This window comes from Daucus carota, chromosome 1, assembly GCF_001625215.2.
Source record: "Daucus carota subsp. sativus chromosome 1, DH1 v3.0, whole genome shotgun sequence".
Lineage (NCBI taxonomy): Eukaryota > Viridiplantae > Streptophyta > Magnoliopsida > Apiales > Apiaceae > Daucus > Daucus carota.
In genome coordinates this window covers 22,036,087-22,056,178 of record NC_030381.2, presented here as the reverse complement: position 1 = coordinate 22,056,178, position 20,092 = coordinate 22,036,087, and the positions used below count along the sequence as shown (strand labels likewise).

Genomic DNA, 20,092 nt, shown 5'->3' with positions numbered 1-20,092 from the left:
TGAACATTCGTTTCCTTCCCTCCAAGCTTGAATTCTAGAAGGGGGCGCGCCCTCCCTCCGAACGGCGCGGCCTCTACCATTGGAAGAATTTGAAAAGACGTGACCGTTATAACGGACAGCTGTCACATTTTACCGTTCACTATAAATACTCCTCCCTCATCTTCATTCTCTCATTTTCACACACTCTCTCTCTTCCCGGTGATTCCAGCGGCGACCTCACACTTCCGGCGGCGATTCACCGATTTTCCGGCTATTTTCAGCGATTTCACTCCAATAAATCAACTCCCCAACTCCTAAGGTACATTTTCGTTACTCTTTTGCAAGATTTCACCATATATTCAGCTAAATCTAGCATCATGACCGTTCATATTCCGCTGTGTTCTTCGTGCCTTCATCAATATATATTTATATATGTTTGTATATCTGACCTGTTTGTATGTTTGATCCATAATTCTAACGAATAACAACGGATATAATGTTTGTGTAATGAACACCAAAGTATATGGAAGGCGCGGCCACGAACCAGGGCGCGCCCTCCTCGCTAGTATCCTTTACTTACATCTCAGCCCCTAATTAGGCCAACCGCCTTCATAGCAACTTTCTTTAGGTGCCCCCTTTCTTCTTTCCCACATGCAACCAAGGGCGCGCCATTCTGATTGAGGGCGCGACTTTTATAACTTACTAGGTGATCCGGGTTCAAACATTATTCGCCCATTCCCTTTATTTTACTTCATCGCTCATTCTTTTTATTCACCTTCAGAGGCGCGCCCTTACAGCCTTTTTTTTCTTTTTATTTTCAGCTGGCAGACGAGGGCGCGTCTCTACCTTTTCACCCATTTCGAGACTTCTTGAGCCGTATTGGCATTTCGGTCTCACCCCCCGAAGTTTTTCCTCCTTCTCCTCCAAGAAGTCCACAAAGGGTTCCTCAGGAATTCTTAGATAAGATCAACAGGCAAATAGCAGAAGGCACCTTCTGCTCAGATATGGACTCCTCCTCTCCACAGCCTCAGGATATTACTCAGGCCCAGCCATCCAGCCATTGGGCGCGCCCTGCCGACTACGATTCCGAAATCGAGTCGTGGTTCGATGATATCCCTCCACACTCCAGGGCTGACAACACAATGGAGGCCGCGCCCTCCAGGACAACTGAAGCCGCGCCCTCTAAACCTGACAAAGGGAAAAATATTGCAATTGACGATACTCCTCCTAACTCTCCCTCTAGTCAAGAGAGTTCTTCAGAATCCGAGGGCGCGCCTGAAGAGGGACCTAGTGAGTTCATAATCACTTCCCCTGACAGTTCTCCAGAGCCCTATGAGCATCCCAAGATAGAGTTATGGGAAGAGGACATTGAGTGGGACACCCTTCCCGATAATGACACTCTGTCACCTAGGGCTGTGGAAGCCATCAAGAGGAGAGCAGGCAAGATGTCCTGTGTAGATCAGGAATCCCTCATCTCCTGGGATGAGCTGGAGTGGCTACAAGACTATTACCACATGCAAGGGAAGTCCGTGGTTCCCAAAGCAGGGATGCGGCCTCACAGATTTGACAAAGAAAACATCAGGATTCCAAGGATGGTCACCACCCTTAGGCACGTTCCCTTAGGCGTGACCGCGCCCTTGCCCCAGTACTATGTCGACATGTGCGACTGGTTCAAGGTCGCGCCCATTCAACTGTCACCCAACTCGTACATGCTGGCTGCAGGTCTGTACATTCTTTTCGACAAAGTGGGTCTGGGCGCGCCCTCCATGCGGGAGGTGAGCTACTTTTTCAGGCTCGCGCAAAGCCAGCCTGGTTATTTCTACTTGGTTGTGCAACACGAGCACAACAAAAAGGGGCTTTCTGAGGGGAGGAACACACATGTAAAGAAGTGGAAAGATACCTTTCTTTACACTTACAACACCACTCGGGTTACAACTCAGTTCAACCCTAACCCAGGTAAGCTTCTCTGACACCCCTGGCCGGCGGGCGCACCTTACTGCTTATACTGAGGGCGCGCCCTCTTCCGTCTTTGCACTTAGGTTTCCTGACACCCATCTTTACTTTTCTAGTTTACCACGAGAAGATTTCCCTCACAAAGGCAGAAGCTGCCCGTGTTAACAAAGTATTCGAACTTCCATCCTCAGAGCGAAACATCCCCTCCGTAGTAACGGAAGCAAATCTGATAAAGATTAAATTGCTGCCCGAGGAAGTGGGGACCAAAGTTGGGTGGAAAAGGTTCATAGATGGACGCCCCGTCGGCGAAAAGCAAAGAGGGGTTAAGAGAAAAAGGTCTGAGTCTAGTGACTCGGAGGACGATGACGACGATGATGACGGTAAGCCAAGGCCGCGCCCTTACATGAGGGCGCGCCCTCTTTGCCTTTAACTTAGCCATTGTTTGTTGTCATACTGCATTGTCATGTCCATCCTTCATGCGTTATTATCATATTGCCTCTATAAGGTTGTTATAATGTATTCAATTTCGCTTTATATTCAAGGCTGCCTTTGACACGCAAGGGCGCGGCTTTGCACATTGCCACTTATCTTTTATTCATCATGCATTTTTCCACTTGCATTATTCTTCCCACATGTCGTTTAAATGTGCAATTGTATATTTTTTCAGTGAGAGAGGGCGCGCCCTTCCTCCCGGGGTCGTGTCCTTTAATATTAATTGATTTCTCCAAATCCTAACCCTTTTTCTTGGTTTCACTTGTGCAGATATGCCTCGTCCAAGCTTCATTGGCAAGAAAGGTGCCGCTGCCCACCAGCCGGACAAGGCCGCGGCCTCTGGCTCCAAGCAACTTCCAGAAAAGGGCGCGGCTTCTGCCCTAACTCGGACAATTCCTGACATCCCAGAAGCTCCCTCTACTGAACAACAACCTTCCAAAAGAAAGAGGCAGTTAACTAAGGGCGCGCCCTCTATGGGCAAATCGGCGCGCCTTTTTGCCGACATGGGTGATACCTATGTCGACGATAAGGAGCTTGACCAATGGAGGGCCAAACCTCGGGAGGAGAAGGACACTTTTCTGCTAAAGGGCGCGGCCGAGTTCCTTGTTCATCTCCACGACAGGGAGGAACGTCAACTGGAGGACGCGGCCTCCCTGAAGAAGGCTGAGGAGAATCTCTCCAAGTTGAGGGAGGATTTCAAATCTCAAAGGGAGGATCTGAGGAAAGCCCAGGAAGGGTGGAAGAGCTGCCAGAGGCTTCTTAAGGAGGAGAGGGCGCGCCTCGAGCCCCTTCAGAAAGAGGTTGAGGGCCTGAAGAAATCCAATGAGGATTTAGCTACCACCAATCAGCAACTTAAAGATAACCAGGCCTCTCTTTCAGCCGCAGAGACCGCGAAGATCGAGGGCGCGGCCTTCGATGATGGGGTCAACAACTATGTGGCCACCTTTATTGCGGGCGCGCCCTCCTTTGACTGGGGCTCCCACTTTGGTTCTGGGATGGCCAAATGGGTGGAAGAGTTCAAGGTTGAGCAGCCAGAGCTTATCGCTGCTAAGAAGACTCTTATCGAGGAGACCCTGGCCAAGGAAGCTTCTGCCAGCCGTGAAATGGAAGAGCAGGCGCGCCCTCAGGATAACACTTCCAAGGACGCGACTGACAACCAGGCCCCCTAATTGTAGTTGTTTATTAATCTTAGACTTGAACGTACAGTGAGGAGCAGGCCCTCTTTTGATGCCTTGCAAGTTGTATTTAAAGATATTTTTGTCTGGTTTTCTTAAACTTAACTGCGCCAGGGGGCGCGCCCTCCGGTTTTAATTGCTAATATATTATGCTTTCTTACTTATGAATGACAATCGCCCCTCATAATTATACTAATTGCAAAGTTATCCCGGTCGCACCAGGGTTAATGAGGGCGTGGCCTCTTATGTTATGATTGCCTAAAGGGTGCGGAGATTCAGTTATGTAACCTCCACCACTTTGCCCCCAAGGGCGCGCCCTTATGCCGTGTCATCTATATAGGAGCTGTTACTTTAAATCATAACACGCTTTTGCAGTTGTCAGATTTTGAGAGGGCACGTCCTCCTTGTCGTGAGGAGCATTTTACCCGTGACATACTTAATCTTATCCGGGGGGCGCGCCCTCCGGTAACTTATTGCCACCGTTTATTTGGATCATTACCGTTGTTATTTGCTAGCTATCACCTTAATATCACAAGGGCTTTCTAGGACAACGATATGCTGTATCTCAGGGATTGCCTTGAATAGTGTTTGTATAGCGAATCCATACAATTTTTACTGTCTTTTTTATAAGAAAATCGTTTTGTGTGTATTAAAGGCGCGCCTTACCAGGTTGAACCTTTTATAACCCTTGGATGAAGGGCGCGGCCTTTGTTTGCCTTAGCATATGGTTTCAGGGTTTATTCCCTTTTATGGAGGGCGCGACTTTAACTTGCCTTAAGATATTTTCAGGGCTTGTATCTTTGTGATATTAGCAAGGGCGCGGCTCTTGAGCCAATTCAAACAGTTTTAACAGCAAACTGCTAACACATCTTTTTTGTGGAAAATAGACTGGCTCTAGGCCTTTATTAAGATGGTTGAAACATAACATGGCCTCGGGCCCATACCTAAATATGATAGAAATAATGCGCTCGAGTACGAAACCGCACCCGTCCCAGGGAGCTGTTAACCCCAAGGGGACTTAAAAAGACTAGCAAAAAACCGTAACTAGGAGAGAGCGTATATGCACTACTACTCCCCTAGACTAGGGGTGACATTAATGTCATGGCTAGTCTATGCAGCCGTAGGCTACTGATAGTATTTCTTTAAGTGTTCCGCGTTCTAAGGACGCGGAACAGGCTTCCCATCAAGGTCTTCCAACCTATAGGTTCCTTTCCATAGTATCAACTTTACTCTGTAGGGGCCTTCCCAGTTAGCCCCGAAGACTCCATACAAAGGGTTCCTGTTGTTGAGCACAACTTTTCTAAGGACGAGGTCCCCTACTTGGAATGGGTGAGCCTTTACTTTGCTGTTGTAATACCTCGCTGTTCTTTGCTGGTATGCAGCTAGTCGTATCTGCGAGGTAGCTCTGATTTCTTCGATCATATCCAAGTAGAGTCTTTGGTTGACGTCGTTGTCTTGCTTTTCAAAGTAATCTCGCCTGAAAGATCCAGCTCCAACCTCTATTGGAACCATGGCTTCACATCCGTAGGTCAACACAAATGGCGACTCACCAGTCGTAGTCCTAGGAGTCGTGTTGTAAGACCATAGCACCATGGGGAGTTCCTCTGGCCAGTTTCCCTTGCTATCCTCCAGCTTTGTCTTCAAGGTGTGTTTAATGATTTTGTTCACCGCCTCCGTTTGCCCGTTGCTCTGGGGATGGTACACCGCTGCGAAATCCTTCTTGATTCCTAGGTCGTCACAGAGGCCTCTCAATTCCTTGCTGTCGAATTGCTTTCCGTTGTCCGAGATCAGCTTGTAAGGGATTCCAAACCTGCAAACAATAGAGTTAAAAACAAAATCCTTGATTTTTTTGGCTGTGATGGTGGCTAGGGGTACAGCCTCCGCCCACTTGGTAAAGTAATCCACAGCTACCACCGCATACTTCACACCTCCCTTGGCTTTAGGGAGTTCCCCAATCAAGTCTATCCCCCACATGGCGAAAGGCCAAGGACTGGTCATGCTGGTCAAGGATGTTGCTGGGTTATGGGTGAAGTTGGCAAACCGTTGGCACTTATCACATGCTCTGGCGAAATCGAAGGCGTCACTCCTTAGGGTAGGCCAGTAGTATCCTTGCCTCAGGACCTTCATAGCTAATGAGTTGCCTCCCGAGTGGTTTCCACATATGCCTTCATGGACCTCCCTCAGTACATAGGTGCACTCATCACCGTCTATACACTTCAACAATGACTGGTTGAAGCCCCTCTTATATAGTTTGCCATCATACTCGACATACCTGGCTGCCTTATATCTTAGCCTCCGTGCTTCGGCTTTATCTTCGGGTAACTTTCCTTCCTTAATAAAATCCCATATCGGTGTCATCCATGTTTGATGTTCGACGCCGTCTCCTACCTCCATGACATCTAGTTCTGGGATGCTAGGCACCTCTTGAACTTCCAATCGAATTACCCCCAATAAGGAAGCTTCTTTCTGAGATCCCAATTTTGCCAAGGCGTCGGCGTCTCCGTTGAACTCCCTGGGTACCTTGTTTACTTGCACCTCCTCAAATTGGTCTAGCAACCTCTGGACGCATTTGAGGTACATAGCTGTCTTAGGTCCCTTGGCTTGGTATCCTCCTTTTATATGTTCTACAACCAGCATTGAGTCGAGCTTTACCACGAGCCTTCTGACTTTCATCTCGAGGGCTAATTTTAAGCCTCCCACTAATGCCTCATATTCTGCGTCGTTATTAGATAGTTGGAAGGTGAAGTGGATTGCATTCAAGAGCCTGTGTCCCTCGGGACTTACCAACACTATGCCAGCACCTGCCCCATCACTATTCACTGCTCCGTCGGTGTGCACCGTCCACCATAGTTCGGGGATGTCTTCTTTCGGGGCGTCCGGTTGTGGTGGTAGGTCTGGGTCATATTTGATTAGTAGGCCAGAGTTCTCTCCATCTTCTGGGAATTCTAAAATGAAATCCGCCAGGGCTTGACCTTTGATGGCGGTTCGCGGTCTGTAGTCAATGTCGAATTGTCCTAACTCAATCGGCCACTTCATCATCCTACCTGTTACCTCTGGTTTATGCATGATTTGACGAAGGGGGTACGCGGTCCTTACTTCCACCTTATGTGCCTGGAAGTAGGGTCGTAGCTTTCGGGATGCATGTACCAAAGCGTACACCAACTTTTCCATACTTGTCTAGCGAGTCTCCGCGTCCAACAACCTTTTACTTACATAATAGACTGGGGACTGACCCTCCGCGTCCTCCTTCACCAAAACGGCACTGATGGAGTAGTCTGAGACAGCTAGGTAGAGTACGAGCGTCTCACCTTCATCTGGTTTGGCTAAGAGGGGTGGCTCGCCTAAGTGTTTTTTGATTTTCACGAAAGCGCTTTCACATTCTACCGTCCATTCGAAATCCTTGGATGCACCCTTCACGGCTTTGAAGAACTCTTTGCATTTTTCAGAAGACTTCGACACAAACCTGTTCAAAGCGGCGATCCTCCCGGTTAAGCTTTGGACCTGTTTGATATTGGTTGGAGACTTCATTTCTAACAAAGCTTTGATTTTCGCGGGATTGGCCTCGATACCTCTGTGATTTACCATGAACCCAAGAAACTTCCCTGACTCTACTCCGAAGACACACTTTTGAGGGTTGAGCTTCATCCTGTACTTCCTTAGGATTTCGAACATGTCAGATAAGTGAGACACATGATCATTGGCTTTCTTGGATTTGACCAACATGTCATCAACGTACACCTCCATGGTCTTCCCGATTTGATCCTTGAACATCATGTTTACGAGCCTTTGGTAAGTCGCGCCTGCGTTGATGAGTCCAAATGGCATGCCAATATAACAATATAGACCCCCGTCCGTAATGAATGAGGTGTGCTCCTGGTCAGGCTCGTACATGGGGATCTGGTTGTAACCCGAGTATGCATCCATGAAACTAAGAAGAGCGTGGACGGCCGTTGAATCTACCAGCTGATCGATCCTAGGTAGTGGGAAGCTATCTTTAGGGCACGCCTTGTTGAGGTCTGTGAAATCTATACAGGTACGCCACTTCCCGTTGGGTTTTTTCACCAGTACAGGGTTGGCTAGCCATGTTGGGTAGAACGACTCTTTTACTAGTCCCGCTTTCATGAGACGGTCTACCTCTTCCTGGAGGGCCTCAGCTCTTTCCCCACTTATTAGTCTACGCTTCTGTCTAATACCTTTTTTGGTGGGGTCGATGTTGAGATGGTGACACATAACAGCCGGATCAATCCCGATCATGTCTTTATGACTCCAAGCGAATACATCAAGGTTGGCCTTTAGGAACTCTGTCAGCTTGATCCTTACCTCAGAACTTAGTTTCGACCCTATTTTGAGGACCTTGTCTTCACTCCCCGGTGTAACCCGTATCTCGACTGTGTCCTCGGCTGGTCCCGTGTTCTGCACGAGCATAGGCAACCTAGGGTCTAGATCAAAATCAAATTGTTGGGGGGTTGCCTTGTGTTCTGGGGATGCATCCTCGGGTGTTCCTTCAACGGGTACGGGATCATCCAGTTCCATCACTACCTCTGCCTTGTCTATCTTCCGGATTTTGGTGGGGGGTGTGAGCTCTACCTCCGCTACTTTTTCTCCACATTCGTCCACCTTTGGCTCATGTGTGAGAGGTAGTTTGTCCTCAAAGTGGATGTGTTCTTCTGATGGTAGGGGTGAGGGCGCGCCCTCCGTATCACTTTCTGGGTACTGTATGAAGTAGATGGCGTGGACTGAATGGAGTTCTTCGTGGGGTCTCACTCCTCTTTTTCCTTGGAAATTTTTGAGTGATCGGCCATAGCAGTCGCGAGACTCGTACTGAGATCCCTTTACGCACCCAACCCCTTTGGGAGTAGGGAACTTTAAAGTGAGATGATAGATGGAGGTGACTATCCTCATGTCTTTCAAGAGGGGGCGCCCCATTAGTGCATTATGAGCTGACGGGTGGTCGATGATTACGAATTCAGATATCTGTGTGGCCGCCCGTGGGGCTTCTCCCAATGTCACGGGTAGGCGGATGGTTCCTTTAGCCTTGATGGCTTCTCCTCCGAAGCCATAGATGTAGAGATTCTCTACTGTCATGTCTTTATCTGGTAGTCCCATCTTCTTGTAGGTGTCGTAATAGAGGATGTTAACCGAACTTCCATTATCCACGAATACCCGGTGAACGTTCATAGTGGCGATGCGCATGGCGACCACCAGGGCATCGTTGTGGGGATGGTGTACCCATCTAGCGTCGTCCTCTGTGAAAGTGATGTCCATGGTCTCTCCTTTGAAGACTCTTGGGGCCCTGGCTGATAAATGGTTCACGTTGGTAAGGGGGTAGTCCCTTGCCTCCTTGGCGTACCTCTCCATCGCCTTTCGACTGCCTCCACCTATGTAGGGGCCTCCGAATATGCTCCTAATGCTACCTTCCCTCACAAACTGGGTATCGTTCTGCTTCTCATCATCTTTATTTTCGGGTGACCTTCCGCGGGCGCACCTTTCCGGTGGGTGATCCATTCTATATATCTTCACCCATTCCGTTAAGTAGCCTGCCCTGAGTAACTCCTCGATCTCCTCTTTAAGGTGTCTACTGTCCGCGGTGTTGTGTCCAGCTGATTCGTGGAAGTCACAGTACTTCTTCTTGTCTTTGGCAACATTATAGGGAATAGGCTGCGGCTTCCGAAAAGGGGCCTTATCTTTGCTTACCGCATAGTTGTGCTCGGCTGACGCCACGAGAGGGGTGTACGTGCCTGGTTGTCTCGGGGGGCTCCAGTTCCTTCTATCACTAGCCATGTGTACCCTTGCTGGGGAACGTCCACGCCCTTTTTGTTCCGGGCTAGGTGTGTGTTCCTTTCTCTTACCCCGTGACTTAGCGATTTCTTTCTGATTTTCGGCGAGTGACTGCTCTACCTTCTTGAAGGACTCAGCTGCTGCGTATAGCTCAGACAGGTTAGACGGGTCTTTCCCCTGTAGGTGCTTCCAGAAATCAGTACCGACCTTTAAACCAGCGATGAGGAAATTTTTCAAGGTTTCATCTGACGCTCCTGTAACCCCCATAGATTCCTGGTTGAACCTTTTGAAGTATGCGGTTAAGGATTCGTTATCGCGTTGCTTGACGTCGGCTAAGGTGGTGACTGGTGGGGCGTATTTGGTTGCGGCTTGAAACTGCATCATGAACATTCGCTGCATGTCTACCCAAGAAGAGATCACACCTTCTCCTAATTTCTGAAACCATTGCTGAGCGCTTTCCCTCAGACTTGCCGCGAGGAACCTACACCTGACGAGGTCTGGGATTTGATACAAGTCCATCTCAATGTTGAACCTGATTAAGAATTCCCGAGGGTCCGAATTGCCATGGTATCGAAGGTCTGCATTCACATGTCTGAATCCCGTTGGAAGTTGGGCGTCACGAACTGCAGCGGTAAACGGTGAAGGGATGTTCGGTACTGCGGTGGAGTGCCCAGCTTGTAGGAGGGCAAGCAGTTTCTTAAGGTCTTCTCCATTGATGGCTCCGAGTCCAGGGATAGTTTGCGTAGTTGTTTGGGTAGTAATGGGTGTAACCGCCGTGCCGGTATTATTAGCTAGGGTAGTGATAGGTGTGGTCATAGTATTGGTGTTGCCGCCTGGGGTTTGAATAACTGCTGTAGCAAGGGTCGTCTGCGTACCCGTGGGTGTTTGTTGTTGGGTTGCAGTGGCCTGTTGGTTGGTCGTGATGGGAGTGGTTTGCTGAGGGTTGGTGATGACAGGGACAGTTTGTTGAGTATTAGTGATGATAGGAATAGTTTGCTGAGCATTGCCTTGAGGGTTCGTGCCCGTATGACCGTGAGGAGTGGTTTGAGTGGTCACGCCCGTCTGGCCATTAGGTGTAGTTTGTTGAGGATTGGTTTGGTGGGTTGCGCCCGTGTTACCATTGAGGGGGCGCGACCTTCTTCGACCTAGCTGGTTTGGCGTGTGCTGGCCAGACTCGCTCTGCGAAGGGAGGTATTCAATTATGGGTGGTCCGCGACCTCTTCCTCCGACCGATGTATGGTCTCTGCCTCTACCTCTTACTCCCCGGTAGGTTCTGCCAACGCCAGTGTCGCGCCTTTGCTCTGAGGGCGCGCCTTGGGTCCCTTGGCGTTCTCGCTGTTCCTCTCCCGCCAAATGCACAATCATGGCTAAGCTGTCTTGTGTGATCCCAAGTCTTTCGGCCAAGGGTCGGGCGTTTGTGTTCTGATTTCCTCTTCCTTGCCCCGACCCTCCTAGCTGAGTTGGTGGTATGGAGACGGTCAAGGGCGCGCCCTGGGTGCCATGAGCCCCGTGGTTGACGGTTGTTCCTTGGGGATGATTAGCGCCAGGAGTTGCATCTCCATACTCCAACATCCGAGGTGTAGGGCGTCTGAAACGTCTGCGTCCCCTCCTATCATGGCTCCTAGACTGGTGAGGACGTCGGGGTGCGAGTTCTTCTAGGACGGACTCCAGGGTATTCAACCTTGTGTTGTATCTTGCTTGATTTTGTTCCATTCGGTGAAGGGCACTAAGAAGCTCCGTATTACTGACCACAACCGGAGGTGGGTTATTAGGAAAGGTGCGGGGGTCTTGAATGTGCACCGGTGAGTACGGCTCTACTGGTTCATCTTCAACGTAGTACTCTCCTTCATACAAATCATCGTCGTGGTTGGCCATCTCTTCCTCTTTGAGATTTCACCTGGTGCCCCTCCTTCTAGCGCCAATTTGTTGATAGAGGAATTTGGTGAATCAACAAACGTGAGGTTCGTTGACGGACTTAGGTGTTTCACGGTGATTATATGACGGAAATCCGCTGTGGGCGGTGGTTTTAGGTGTTTGAGGGTGGCTGAGATCAAGGGAATATATTTCTGCTCTCGCTCTCACAACTCTCGATATATCCCCTTGATGTGCCTACGTACCCCTTTATATAGGGGATCAAGCCGTACGTAGTTCTATTGAACCAAGACTCCTAGTTTGATCAGGACTAGGCCTCTTGGGGATAAGACCAACCGTGGGTCGATGACTTATCACTTAGAGTTCTACTCCAGTTAGAAGTAAGCCTTGAGGCAACTACCCTAGAATCCTAGTCCAAGTACATCACGGATACGGCATCATCTCCACTACGAGAGATGACACTAACCGCTACTCTTCGTAGCATGGAGGAGACATCGGATAGAGCCATGACCACTCCTACGAGGCGTAGGGACGCGTCCTTACCCCCTAGTGAAGGTTCTCACTAAAAGGTAAGACAAATGAGGAGCCAAGTTACACGATCGTCCCAGTCCCCCAATGAGGACTAACTCACCAGAATACAGGACCCGGACATATGATCGGCCTTCATGTTACCCCTGAGGGCCTTCTACAATCATGATCACCCCAAGCCCCCGCACGAGGACAACCCGGCAGATAGCAGGATTAGGGATTATAGATCATGCCCGGACGTAACCCGGGAACTACCAGATGAGCCTGATAACTACCAGATGAGCCCGGCACTAGTCTTCATATCCCTCGGAAGGGTAGGTCTTCGTATCCCTCGGAAGGGTCGTCATCGAGACTCACTCAACCTCACACACATATATTACCTTTCCATGGGCGCGACCATGGAGGGCGCGCCCTCCGTCTTCATCATTTACTTCTTTTTATACTTCAGACACGCGACACCTGCTCTTAAGACACGTGGCCGCGCCTCCCGGGACTACCCCGTGGAGGGCGCGCCCTTTCCTATTTCTCTGTGGCCAAAACCGGCCATAACAACACCGGTGAAGGGTACAAATACCATGTTGTACCTAACATAGAGAGAAAAACTTAAATCATTACTGAGAAAAAAAATAAATACAAGAGCACAAAAAACAAGCAACCAAACATTCTTCTTAGTATGTAGTTACCTGTTTGTGCGGAATGTCGGATCAAAGGACACGATGTCGCCAAACACATCATAATTGGCTTGCCCAACAACATTTGTCCAGAAAAGGCCAAGTCAGACACCCTTCACTATCAATTTTGTAACCATTATAAAAGCTGATTTTGGAGGCTTCTTTGATCGACTTAAATTTAGACAAGAGCATATCAGCGTTGTGAGCACCAATACGGCCTTTGATATCTAGAGTTGTAAATGAGTTGATACGCTCGATAACCGCTCGGTGTTCGGTTCGAAAAAAGCTCGGTCCGACTTCGGTTCGACTCATAAATGAGTCGAACATGAGCACAATTTTAAGGTTCGTTTGATAAACGAGCTGAACTTGAGCACAGTAGAGTTCGACTCGATAGTTCGTGAACAAGTTCGAATTTTGAGTTCGTGAACTTGGCTCGTGAAGCTGGCGAACTTGGCTCGTGGATGTGAGAGTTTTATTAATGGATGATTTATTATGAATTTATGATTCGTTAGAGTATAAATTAAAATATTGTTAGAATTTTTATGTTTTTTAATTAAATTAAATAACAAACAAGCTCTCGTAAATAAATTTATGAGCATAAGCTAATTCATTAGCAAAGTTTATTAAACAAGCTCGTGAACAAAATTAATGAACGGTTGGTGAGCAAAAATTTGTGAGACGCGTTCGTGAGTGTAAGTTAATGAGCGGTTCGTGAGCAAAAGCTCGTGAGATAGCTCGTGAGACATGTTCGTGAGCGGTTCGCGAGCCGTTCGTGAACAAAGTTATTCCTTAACGAGTCGATACTCAAACAGTATTTTTGGCTCGATCCAAGCTCGAGCTCGAGTTCGAGTTCGCTAATTTTTTAACAAACGATACACGAGCACTTTAGAGTTCGGCTCGGCTCGGCTCATTTACACCCCTATTGATATCCCTGGAAATTTTTTTAAAATCATCAAAAGTTGCACCGATGTCATCAAAAGAACCAGTCATCTAGCTCCTTCACTAAACTATGCGCACGTGTGGGACCTATGTTGGCTCTGGAGCAATCCATTATAAAATTCTTATAAGCAAGTGACAGATTTCTATTACATCGCAAAAACATCCTCCCTGCTCCCTTTGCCAGAGGGTGATTATGTTCCTCCACGAAACCACTTAGGACAAAACCTCTCAAACCAGCAGGTTTTATGATAATATGAGCTTTGCACTCGCATCTTTTGGAAGTTGTCCTTTTACGTGGTCCCTGGACAGGATTGTCGAATGAGTTTGTGTAATTTTTTGTATCAGGTTTGCCTCCATGACTGCATCATAATACTTTGCAGACAAATTGCCACGTCTGTCAGTTTTTTTGGTTGATTTCTTCACATCAAATCCACAAAGCCTTCCATATTTCACTATAGAATCGATAAGCTTGTTCCAAAATCGGTAAATGTTGATATAACTATGTTTTCTGCTCTTCGTCACATTTAGGCGTCTAGTACTTAATACCGTCTAACCTTATTTTACATGTATACTCTTCATTATTATCATCAGTAGAATCATCTGTAAAACTATCTGAATCAGAACCTTCATTCAGCGAGATCTCTATCAAATCTTCGGAATCAGAACTCTCAACATGGGGCAGCATATCTGCATAAAATTTTAGTGTCCACAAAGAAAATACATGTATATAACTGGTTGAGACAATTAGAAGGACAAATATAATACTGGTTGAGACATATAGTCGAACAAGAGAAAAACAACAAATATATGCTAAAGAAACAACATCAACTCTCTAACGGAACAAAGGGACTGAAAATGAGTACTGATAAACAATCAAAACTGTAACAAATAAATGTACATAAAATCTGATGGACACTACAAATCGAGATAAGAAATATTTACATACCTGCCTCCCGAGCATTAACCATGATAACTATACACCAAAATGAATTTAGCAGCAAAACAAGTCTTTTCGATATAATATGGTTGAAGAATCTGAGGTCTATGATTACAGAACAGAGCGGTGTTGCACGATGATAGAACACAAAAAACTGCGATAACTGCATAGTATAAGTTAAGCGAAATGAGTAACCGTCCCTAACAAGCCGTTAGTACCGTATATATCAAGTGTATTCTTGTGTGTAGTGTTAATAAATAAATACTTTTTTAAATAAACAGAAATATGATCACCGTTGGATTATATTAAATAGATGGCTGTGATGTGGGTCTCCGTTACTCCCGTGTTTTTGTGGTCTACAAAGAACTTGCTTTATATATATATATATATATATATATATATATATATATATATATATATAGGGTGCTACTCTGGTACAAACCATCTTAACGTACAAACTACAAACTAAAATTAAAAAGTCTCTAAATCAAATCGAAATATAGCACATATGGTATGGAAATTGATCGTTGCGAGATGAACAAAAATACAGTGAAGTCGGATTTCAAAAAAAGTTCACCGATTAACGAGAAAATTCAAATTAAAAACGGAGGGGAATCTGCGGATCATGTGTGACAGGGTGTATATTAACTGGTGTGTGGTTGCCCCTGCGGGGCCATTGGATTAGATTCATCCAAGAGCTTATATTGAGTTTGTAGTTTGTACACTAACTTAGTTTGTATTTGAGCACTTCCCTATATATATATATATAAGGTTAATTTAGGTACAAAATTAGAACTTATAAATACTATTTCGAAAAGTTACATGTCTTTTGTAAAATGAACAAAAACACAATCTCTAAGCATGTAAACATATAATTTACATAATTCAATTTGTTTGCGGTCTTACATTTATTTTCATATCGATCTATCTCAAAGCCTAAAACATTACAAGAAAAATATATGGTGAAAGTAAAAAACAATAAGGTATAATGTAACATAGAATAGATTGTAATAATTAATGATAACTCAGTATTACCACAAGACAAGAAATTGTAAGTAAGTTTGATATAGAAATCAATATATATATTTTGAAGAATAAGTACATACACAATCAGATGATGAAGTAAAATGAAGCAACCACGAGATCATTGGAATAAGTTCATTAATATGTACATGACTCCGTAAAGAATAAAATACAAATTGTTTGAGGGATCACAAGTTGGCTACCGATTCAGTATATAGTGCTAGTGAGTTTCAGTATGGTCAACCTGATTATTCGTAATCAGAATCTAAAGCTTTAACCAAGAATGGACTAATCAATGTCAACTAGGAGAAGTAGGAGATATTTTGGAAGCAAAGAGCTAAGAATTTCTGGCTGCGTGAAGGGGATTGCCATACACGTGTCTTTCACCAGTTTGCCTCGATGAGAAGGAAAAATAATATGTTGCATCGTATCAAGAACATTAATGGTGAATGGAAAGAAACAATTGCAAATATTCAAGGAATAATTGTGGATTACTTTTCACGGTTTTTTACAACATCACGTGATGGGACGTCATCTGAAAGAGATATGATGCAACGAGTTCAAGAGAGTGATAATGAGGGACTCATTAGAGAAATAATGTCGTCCATGGGAGGCCGAGGAGGCCATGAGCCTCTAGACCGTTGGGGCGCGTGGGTATTTTGTGACTGCTGAGGCAGTTTGCTGAGAGTCTGATTTTTCGCCTCCCTAGGATGTTCAGCTCTCTGACCTTCTTGGTTCCTACTTACTACCGGAAACTGAGTGCTCGTCCCAGCGGTTGGAGTGTGGCGGAGAAATCTGGATGCTCCCAACGGCCTCTTGTATTGTAAGTGTATGCTCGAAAATTTCCATGGCAGCCTGGAGAGTTCGAGGATTTTTTTTCAAAAAACTCCTCTGATATTGCCCTGTGGCGAGACTTGTCTACCCCGGCTGTCAGGTAGTTGATGGCTAATTCGTCAATGAGGTAAGGTATTTCAGCCACCTTGTTTTTGAAATGAGCTAAGAAGTATGAGTGATTCCGAGGATCTCTGGCAATACCGTCATTAGAGAGGCGGTGATTTTTTCTCCTCTTTTGTTACTTGAGAATCTGGTTTGGAACTTGCTTTTCAGGATGCTCCAGGAATCGATGGAGCAAGGAGGTAGGTTATCGAACCAAACTAGCGCTGTGCTGCTGAAGCAAATACAAAAGAAGCGGCATCGAGATGTTTCTGAGTGTCCAAAGAAGCTCATTCTACCATCGAACTGATTGATGAAATCTGATGGGGCCATGGACCCGTCAAACTGGCCTATAGATGGAAGTTTGAGGTGTTTGTGGAGCTTAGAGTTTTCAATCTCCTCGGAGAGAGGGCTTTCAGTTGGAACTTCTAGGCTTCTAGAAGCCGATTTGATGTGATCCCTTAACTAAGCGAGTTCCTTTTTAATTTTGATGAGCTCATGAGTTGTTTTGAGTTTAGATCCGGCCTCCGCTTCCTCCTCCTTGTCGCCGTGTGCTATTTTTTTCTTACGATGACGAGAGCTTTAGGAGCCTGCAGAGTCAGCTCTGGTGGAGTATTCCCTGTTGGCCGACGACCTCCACGAGACCTCCTCATTGTCTCTAGTTTGATACTTCTGCGAGGCGTTACCTATTTCTGCCTCGAGGCATGCGATCTCTATTTGTTGTCTTACTTTAGCAGCTAGTAAGTAGTACCGCATAGTGTCGAGGGCCTGAAGATCATCCTCGAGGTTAACCACCTCGTGTGCTTTCACCCGCCCATCATGTTGTTTTTCAGCTTTGTTTTTCACCCGCCCATCATGTTGTTAACCTCGAGGCATGAGGTTAACCCGCATGGTGTTTAATGCAAGTACGAATTTTTCAAAAAAAAAAACTGGACGTGTAATAGATAATTGTTGAAATAATATAGACCTTGCATAAAGTAGGAACGCCGCAACCAATTTAGCTGAGTTCGAAATTGATATATGACTTAATTCAGTCTTCATTTGACTAAGTTTAAATTGTGAGTCATGAATTTAATATGATAAGTTGGGAGGTTAAAATGTAATTTTGATTTATTAGTGATTTATGAATCATTTAAAATTTAATTATAAAAATAGTGGTTTATGGTAGAATCTATGAGTAACTTCTGTCAAAAAAAATTATGTGGCCAAAAACGTATCCAAAACTAACTTCTCGTTTTAAATCTGGTTTATTTTTAACTCTAAATCGGTTTCTGGTTTATTACACACAAACATTTTTCCAGTTTAAATTCAAATAGAATTTTAACTTCGATATTATACCTGAGGCAAACAACCTCTTAATGTGATAAATTCGGAGATTATTATGTCTGTTTGGGTAATATTGACTTATTAATAATTTTTAAATTGTTAAAAATATAATAATAAAAATAAAATTGATTTATGTATAATTTATGACTTGTGGATAGTTTCTATCAAATAAAAATTACTAAAATTAAATTACTAAAAGGTTATTCAAACTAAATTCTGATTTTAAATTAATTTCTAACATCTTCTAATATAAAAATTAATTATTGACTTATCACATAAACAAGCACTTCTCGGGTTAAAGTTGCACACTTCTCATATTTGAAAGATAGAAACAGTTTTAGAGCGGCAAGCATTAATTAGCTGAAGCCGCCTCACGCTCCCTTCCCAAAAGAAGATCAGAGATTTATAGATTATTGGTTTCCTCTTCTTTTCTGTTTTCTCCTTCCTCCCTGTTCTTTGTGGACATCAAAATCAAACCCAATCTAACCCTTTTTAGTATGTTTTAAAGTGAAACAAGCCTCTCAGTTTTTCATACAAATTTGGAGATACAAAGCTCCCCCAATCTCTCTCCCTCCCCCACTCTCTCTCCCCTCTTTCATAAAACACAGCCTTTAATGGATTCTGGAAACAGCGGAAGCACGCAATCAAGCGGTGGCGAGGAGGATTACGATCCACGCACCGCCGCTAATTCACCCTTTAACCCCATCTATAACCATCTATCTCCACCACCACCAACCATGTATGATCCACATACTAATACCTCCAACTTTTTCAATCCACCCCCACAGCTTCAACTCCAACAACTCACCAACCCTTATTTAGCCCCTCAATCCCAAACCCTCTCATTCCCTCCACACCATTTCAAACAAAATCAACCAACCCTAGTACTACCTGCATCATCATCTCAGCCCTCGACGCGAAAAATTGACCAACATAAGCTGACACAAGTAACAAGAAACCCCAAGAAAAGATCAAGAGCATCCAGGCGCGCGCCCACAACTATTCTCACCACAGACACCTCAAATTTCAGAGCCATGGTCCAAGAATTCACCGGAATCCCAGCGCCTCCTTTTTCGCAATCCTCGACATTCCCTCGAAGCAGGCTTGATCTCTTTAGTCCACCTTCCTCTATCAGATCCAGCATCAATATCACTCAGACTCCATCTTACAATACTCGATCTCCTCTTATTTTTCCTAGCACTTCTGAACTAGGGTTTTTGAAACATCAGCAACTTCAAAACCCTAATCACTCTAATTTCCTCCAGTCCTCATCATCCACTTCATCGATATTTACGTCGAAGCAAGGACATGATTTTTCACTTTTAATACCTTCACAATCCAATCTCAGAGTCGGTGCCCTAGAAGAATTTGGTTTCAGCTATGGTCAAATGAATACGGCACAAGTATCCGGATTACCGGACCTCATTTCACCCGAAAACGGTAACAACTATGTGCGGAATTCGACGAACGGAAAGCAAAACATCAATTATTCGGCAACAAATTTTCATGACGGCAAAAGAGCAACGGACAATGTGTCGAGTTCTGCTACAAGAGGTATGTCTGAGGGAATAATGGAACCGTGGATATAACTAGCAGAAAAAAAAAAAAAAAATTATAATGGAACCGTGGATATGTTCTTCAGATTAATCATTACTCACCTCTCATTTCAAAGAATTATTAAGAAATACGAAATGATTACGGCATACTCCCTCCGTTTCTTTTTTCTTTTCCTGTTTGGGATGGGATATCGGTACTGTTCATAACATGAGACAAATTACTAATTTAAATCTAATCTATAAAACTAAATATAGTCATGAGTGATCTTGTTAGATTCGTATTCACGAGTATTTTAATACGGTGAAATTTTTATATTTAATGCTATTACGAAATGAAAGATATTAACGATCAAAAGTGAGTGTGTGTTGACAAACGTGAAAAGTACAAAAAAAAAAGTATTTAGAGATGGAGGGAGTATAAAGGAGACAGTGAAATGATGAATTTTTGTCAATCAAGTGGTTAAAGTGTTTGTGTAATCAGATCTTAACCATAACTTTTATAACCAGTGTTTAATTAGTGGTAGTACTGATAATGCTGTTTTATGCCACCGTTATGGAGTAATTTTCTGTTTATAATACAGTTAGTATAATGTAAATTATTTTAATTTCCTGTAGCTTCTCATGTTTCCCTTTCATAAATATATAGCTGGTTGTTTTATACAAAAATTATCACAAAATATTCTTTACATTGTACGACACGTATTTTAAGACTCTGGTTAAGCATACTTACATAATTTATTTTTAAATATATATTTTTTAAATTAAAATTTAAACATTGAATTTTTATTAAAAAATAAATTATGTAACTATACTTAACAGATGCCCTAAAATGTGTGTCGAGCCTTCCGTCACTGGCGTAAAAAATCTGGTGGGATGGATAATAATATTTAGAAAGAATTAGTGGATCATTCTCCTTAGAAAAACTATAGC

The 20,092-nt window shown here is 44.6% G+C and overlaps 1 protein-coding gene across 1 annotated transcript; it reads left to right on the top strand.

The window, feature by feature from the left end:
- Positions 1 to 17,914: 17,914 nt before the first annotated feature.
- LOC108212711 (pollen-specific leucine-rich repeat extensin-like protein 2) lies at positions 17,915 to 19,309 on the top strand. The gene has a single exon (XM_017384432.2). It carries the CDS (start codon positions 18,221 to 18,223, stop codon positions 19,193 to 19,195), a length of 975 nt encoding a protein of 324 aa, XP_017239921.1. The 5' UTR covers positions 17,915 to 18,220; the 3' UTR covers positions 19,196 to 19,309.
- Positions 19,310 to 20,092: the final 783 nt, after the last annotated feature.

Excerpts from the sequence above, each read along its gene's own strand:
- LOC108212711 (XM_017384432.2), top strand. The coding sequence starts at position 18,221 with ATGGATTCTGGAAACAGCGGAAGCACGCAATCAAGCGGTGGCGAGGAG.